We start from the raw sequence: 6,895 nt of genomic DNA, 5'->3' as shown, positions 1-6,895 counted from the left end.
AAGATTGCAATAGTGAAATAAATTTTCATGCTTAGTTCTGTCGTGTCTAATTTTCCATAAAAACTCTTTTAAAGAGTTAAAAAATATATTTCAAAATTAATATTATTTTTAGAATATTTTAAAAATGTATAAAAAGAAATCAAACACCAAGTGAGTCAAACTGACACCTTTCCAAAATTCCGAAAACATTAATTTCAGTACTAAAATGAAATGTAGCCACTGTCAATTTGTTATAATGATTAAGACAGGTACTAAATTGAAAGATTTCCCCCTTATATAAAAGCGAACGTTGGACTTCACTCCTCGTCCCACGAGCTCAAGCACCAGAAGCGTCATCCGATCGAAAGCAGAGCGGAGATCAACAGAGGCGGATCGAAGTCGATGGAGTGGCCGATCAAGGATGGGGAGATGGCCGGGATCTCGCACAGGATGGTTCCGGTGAATGGCATCAACCTGCATGTCGCCGAGAAGGGCGACGGCCCTGACGTGGTCCTCCTCCTCCATGGCTTCCCGGAGCTCTGCTACTCCTGGCGCCACCAGATCGCTGCCCTCTCCGCCTTCGGATACCGCGCCGTCGCCCCAGACCTCCGTGGCTTCGGAGACTCGGATGTCCCCGCCGATCCATCCGCCTACACTATGTTCCATGTCGTCGGCGACCTCGTCGCCCTCATCGAATCCCTAGGCCAAGACAAGGTCAGCCGATCCGATCTCCGTCTTGCTACTTGATTACCCGATGACTTCGATTCGATTTCTGGATTATTGTTCGCGATCGATGCGATTCGATTAATGACGCGATTGCGATTGAAAATGACAAGCTAGGTCTTCGTGGTGGGGCACGATTGGGGCGCGATGGTGGCGTGGTGTCTGTGCATGTTCCGGCCCGATAAGGTGAGGGCTCTGGTGAACATGAGTGTTGCTTTCCGCCCGAGGATTCCTGGCCTGAAGCCGGTGGAGGCGCTTCGCGCGGCGTTCGGTGATGACTACTATATTTGTGCATTCCAGGTACCTAATCAACACCTCCTCTCTTCTCTCTTCATTTCAATTTTACTTTTCATAAATGCCCTTTCCCATAGATCTGTCCATTTTTTCCCTTCTCAGAAGAACGATAAGTACTCCCCCGAGAAGGGAAGAATTGCGATAGCTTATTTACTTTTTATGGTGCTACCGTGTTTATCGATCACATAGAGTGAGGAAAGGGACCGAACCCAATTCCGTCTTGTTCAATCTGCTACTCTTGCCTTTAGTTATACCCTTGTTTGAAAATCTAGATTGATCAACGTCCTACGCGTCAAAGGAAAATAAAGAGCCACTTCTCAACACTGTAGATCAAATTGAATGCCTTTATTCTATAATTAATATTGTAGTTCCTTGGATAAACTAGAACGGCCGGACCTTTATGTGGAAATCACGGGAATCTTATTGACTAATGAATTCGACCGGAGTCACCGGACCAGGATTAAATTAGAGTTGTATCATGTGAGGTAACTATTAGGGGCCTTCACGCGCTTTATCCTGTGCTTGACTATGCAATAAAATATATGTTAACTGACTAATATTTTGGCGGTGGATTTTTAAGCATGTATAAATGTGTAAGATATATTTTAAATTTATTTGATAAGCGAATAACTCCAAAATTAATATTAATAGAAACTTAAATATCTGAATTATATATAAAAAAAAATAGAACATGATAGTGCTATTAATGATGGCAAAAGATGATTTGTTGGTCTCAATGTTTTCGTCAATCTGCTCTCATTCAGAAGAGGTAAATCACGGATGAATATTAATCTTGAACAGTTAAATAACATATGAGGAAGGATAAACACTCAACTATTAGTTGAGATTTAATTTCTAGACCTCGTGATGATAACATCATCCTGCGCTAGCCCGGGAGAATTATGATAGTGTCATTACTGCTTGGACTGGTGGAGGCGTTAAATAAAGTAGCTACTTTTTCCAAGGTGAATTAAACAACTTTCAGTTCTTAGGTCCCTTACCTGCCCAGCAGTTATTTCTTTCCCTTTTTTAAAAAATACTCCTACAGTTTGAAAATTAATTATTGTCCTTAATTTGTTGTTAAGACAATTCGATCATTAACATCATCTTTTCAAGGTACAAGGTTATTTAAATGAACTTGCTACAATGGGCAGAACTTTCTACAAGGTCATTTAAATCGGCTTGGGCCCTAGAAATTTATTGATTTGTTGACATTTGTAAAGTCGCCAACCTATGTTATGACGTATCAGGAATCTAAAAATGCTTATAATTTTAATTGTAAACTAATTTGGAAAACAACTTATGCCTTGAAGTTACGAACCTATCTTCAAACTCATGCTATTTTAAGCTAGCTCAATATTAAAATTCATGGTGCAACCTAATTGTAAGATATTTAACATTTTTAGAATTATAACCCATGTTATTTGTGTCAAGCAATAAACCTAGAAAAGTTCATTTTGTCTCAAATTTAAGTTCTTAACATTTTTTAGAGATACAAACTTGTGTTACAACTTGTGTTAAAGGTAAAAATCATGGTCTCTCAAACTCTCAAAAATGTGATGCATTTTGTCATTGTGTTAGAATTTAATGATTGTGATTAAAACAAATTAAAGATGCAATAATTTTTTAGATGTTAAATTTTAAATTTGTAATGCGCAAGTTGAATTTGATCTTGACACTTGCACAAAATGCTACAAGTTGAACTTGACATTTGTGTAATCTAATTTGTAATCTAACTTGGCACAAAATATGAGTATGGTTTTTTTTTTATTATTATTTTAGCTTTAATATGAGTCACATGCGCTTGTGATTTCATAAATATTAAAAACTTGAATTTATAGATCACAAATTAATTTATTTAATCATAACTTGACATTTGAGGGCACATAATAGCCGCAAGTTTATTTGCAAATTAGTTTGCAGCAAAGAAATCATGAGCTTTTCAATTTATGGCTTTAAAAATGTTAAGAATAACTTAAATTTATGGGGCATAGATTAGTTTATAAATTAACTTTTGTCCTAGAGATAACCTTCATTAATGAATAAAAGCATTTTGAAAATTTAGCAAATTGCAAGAGAAAAATAAAAATAGATGGAACCATAATTTTGCACTTCTCAACTTCAGTCCAACACTCCAACTTTGTCACGTGCACAATAGTTGTTGGCAGAGGAAAGGGTATTATATTTTGTAAATTATAGAAGGCAAAATGTGATATTCTAAACTATGAAAAATAAAATGAAAATTAAATAATTTATAGGGGCAAAATGAAATTTTCTCATTAAACTATTATCTGCTGGCAGACTTTTGCCTTCTATATTCCCCTAGTTCTGATGTGCAATCTATCAATGTATTTTTTTCAGACAACACTATCACTGTTTGCCTTGACTTCTTAATATTGTTGCTTGGCTTGCTTGAATCAGCCCTGACCTTTGTTTTCAGAAAGAGCGACGAAATGCTTCAGTGAGACCATTGCATTGTGCATATATCATCATCTCTAAGGTGGCATATAAATAGAATTTCCCGATATATGTAAAGCTGATTTGTAGATGCCAACAAGAATATATCATTCAAGTTTTTTTTTTTTTTTCCAATGGAGAAACATTCAACTGAAGGGGAGTTTTGGCGCAACGATAAAGTTGTTGCCACATGACAAAAAAATCATGGGTTCAAATCAAGAGCTTCGAGCACTGGATTATTTTTTTTTTTTTTGAGAAACATTCAACTATTATTCGGCCATCCAGCACCTATATAGCAGAAAAGATTCGCGTTTTAATGTTATCTGACAAGTGAAATAAGTACTTCCTTGAAGGAAGGAAACTGAATGCGATTGTTGCTATTGACTTTACTTCATACTCTTCACTGTTTATCCGTTAAATAGTTGCTTTTGAACACGAATTGTTTGAGTTTTCATATCCTATGAAATTTAAATGTCAGTTTGATATTTATTATGCTGCAGCTAAAGGAAAAAAATAAATAAATAAAAAAGGCATTTTTATTGTAATCGTTAAAAGACGTTCCTTTTGCATTTATCATCAAAAGCACATCTTATCTTATTTTGTATATTTTATTTTTTGAAACTGCCATTATTTTTAGTATTATTATAGTAACTATAATTTTATAGCTGATATAATATAATATTGACTAATATTGATCATAAATAAATTATCTATATTGTAATAACTATTATTCATAATTATTATAATATGATGTTGACCTATTTTGATCAATATTGACCGGTATTGATCAAGAGTGTCTATATATTATAAGAGCTACTATCTTTTTTTCTTTAAAGACTTGAAGTCTTCATGTTGTATCAGCGGTGAATTAGTGCTGCTACAACAACACTAAAATGTCCTTTTGATAATACATGAAAAAAAGATATCCCTTAGATGATTCTAGAAAAAGGGCGTTCTTTTGAATTTTTTTCAAAAAAAAAAAAAAGTTTCCTTGACTTGGACGAACTCGTAGTAATATCAAGTAATATGTTTGAATCATAGTAATATCAAGTTTCCTCGATTGTAAGAACTTTGTGCTCGTAGATCTGTTACATAACCAGATGAAACCAATCCTTTTACCATTCTAGTACTTAAAAGTTGCATGAACTAAACATATGCAGGAACCTGGACGAACTGAAGCCGAGTTTGCCCGCCTTAGCACTTCTTTGGTGATTAAGAAGTTCTTGACCTACCATGATCCTGGTCCAGCTATTGTGCCAAAGGAGAACGGATTTGGAACTGCACCAGAACAGGATGTTGCTCTTCCTTCTTGGCTTTCAGAGGAAGATATCAACTACTACGCCAGCAAATTTGAGAAGTCAGGCTTTACTGGGGGACTTAACTACTACAGAGCTTTAGATCTGTAAGTTGCTTCAACTGATCTATATTTGATCTCAAGAATAATTTGCTTTCCATAATTTTTTTTAAGACAATAATCTTCTTGTGTCAGAAACTGTTCTAAAATTACTTGTTAGTTCCTGATTTTGTCTTTAGAATGTTGAAATTCATGTAGTGGATTTTGCATCTCCCCCAGTAGAAGAATACAACAAACACACAAATAAAGGCAAACTTAAATTTATATAATATAATCCGAGAGTAAAAGGACAAATAAACCTAGACAAGAACTTTTTTTTGTGAAAAAAACATTCTTGTCTAAAATTACAAGTCATTTGAGGCAGGATCTCCTGGATCACTTTTTGTGGTTCAGGGGATGTGTCACTCATATTTGCGGCCAGATCGTGGTCGTGATCCGGCCGCAAATGGTTGCGATCCTTTCTTGGATTCACCGTCCTCACCAGATTATAGTTTTTGTTCAGAACGAGCGGCCGGAGGTCGCTCGGAGGACACCCTCACTCGGCGCCCAGTAATCTAGCCACTTATCCACCACCGGAGGCCTCCGGACGGCCTCAGCCTTCTAAATGCTCAGCCATTAGCAAATTCACAGCCTTAGCCGCCTCAACAAGGTTTATTTAACATTGGTCCATAATTAAACTTGCAAGGCCCAATATGGTGCTAAACCAAACAAACTTGGGCTGTTGTCTTTCTATATTAATGACAAAGTTAAATTTTCTGATACTCACTCATAATTTGAAATTGTCAAACTCGGTGTTTAAGCTAAATCTTGCCTTGTAGTATGAGAAATTTAAGACCATACGCCAGCCTTTCAAGTAAGTATCATCTAATTGAAGTAGTAACAGTTCGCTACCTAAAATTGTAACATTTTTGAGACAAACTGTCTTCTATTCAACTAGTAGAACCTAAATTGTAAAATTTAAGACCATACGCCAGCCTTTCAAGTAAGTATCATCTAAAGCACACCTATTATGACTGCAGGAACTGGGAGCTTACTGCACCCTGGACTGGAGTACAGATAAAAGTTCCAGTTAAGTTTATCGTTGGGGATCAAGACCTAGCGTTCCATTTCCCTGGTGTCCAGGACTACATCCATAATGGTGGCTTCAAAAGAGATGTTCCTCTCTTGGAGGCCTTGGTCGTAATGGATGGAGTAGGCCACTTCATCAACCAGGAGAAGCCACAGGAGATTAGCAACCTGATCATCGAGTTCTTCAAGAAATTCTGATCTGCTTCTCTTCAGAACAACTAGTAAGTTCTCTGTCATATCACTCGAGTTTCATTCGAAAAAAGGAATGTGAACCATAAGCTAATGTTTATGATTTCTTCATCAGTACTACTTATTTTTATGTTTGTATCGAAGACTCGTGGTTCGGTGTATTTTTCTTTTCAAGTAGTCCTTCAACAGACTGCAAACACACAAGTCACAACCGCCTAATTATTCTATTCCTTCCAGTGGTTGTCCGATATATTTGAGTTTGTCTCGAGTTAGATCATATTGGATTGGATTGGATTGCTTCATTAAAAAGGAAATTAAAAAAAATATTGGATTGGATTTGGTTTCATTTTAAGGTCCACTTTAGCTGTGAGGAGAGGGAGTTTTGAGGAATTTGAGGACCACTCCATACGATCACTTTTTATGGGTTAATAATAATTTCAACTTCATTAAGTCTTGTTTTTTGGATAAAGATTAAAAATTATTTATTAACTAATGTCATTTGATGCGGCAAAAATCTACCATGGCACCATAGAGAGTTGACGTCGAAGCTTTTTTTTCTCGTGACGTAGTCGACTCTGCAAGGAATAACATCCTTGTCAGGAGTTGAACCGTCAAAATCCCTCTCATGCCTAAGTTATTGGGATGCCTCAATAGTAGAATGAAAATCCGGGAGAATATACATGTACATGCTATTTTTAAGTGTGTGTACTTGTGGAGATCATAGGGAAGTGGACATCGTGATCCATGTCTACTTATGCCCGTCAAATCCAACTAAAAGAACTCGGTCAGACTAGGGACTCGACCTAGCGATTTGATAGCTTGGCTCAGCCG

At 36.4% G+C, this 6,895-nt stretch overlaps 1 protein-coding gene across 1 annotated transcript; it reads left to right on the top strand.

The window, feature by feature from the left end:
* Positions 1-311: 311 nt before the first annotated feature.
* LOC122053894 (epoxide hydrolase A-like) lies at positions 312-6,276 on the top strand. Its single transcript, XM_042615808.1, has 4 exons — positions 312-693; positions 820-1,002; positions 4,614-4,855; positions 5,827-6,276. The coding sequence occupies exons 1-4, from the start codon at positions 382-384 to the stop codon at positions 6,071-6,073; spliced, it is 984 nt and encodes a 327-aa protein (XP_042471742.1). The 5' UTR covers positions 312-381; the 3' UTR covers positions 6,074-6,276.
* The last annotated feature ends 619 nt before the right edge of the window (positions 6,277-6,895 follow it).

This window comes from Zingiber officinale, chromosome 3A (assembly GCF_018446385.1).
Source record: "Zingiber officinale cultivar Zhangliang chromosome 3A, Zo_v1.1, whole genome shotgun sequence".
Lineage (NCBI taxonomy): Eukaryota > Viridiplantae > Streptophyta > Magnoliopsida > Zingiberales > Zingiberaceae > Zingiber > Zingiber officinale.
This window is presented reverse-complemented; position numbering and strand designations above follow the sequence as displayed.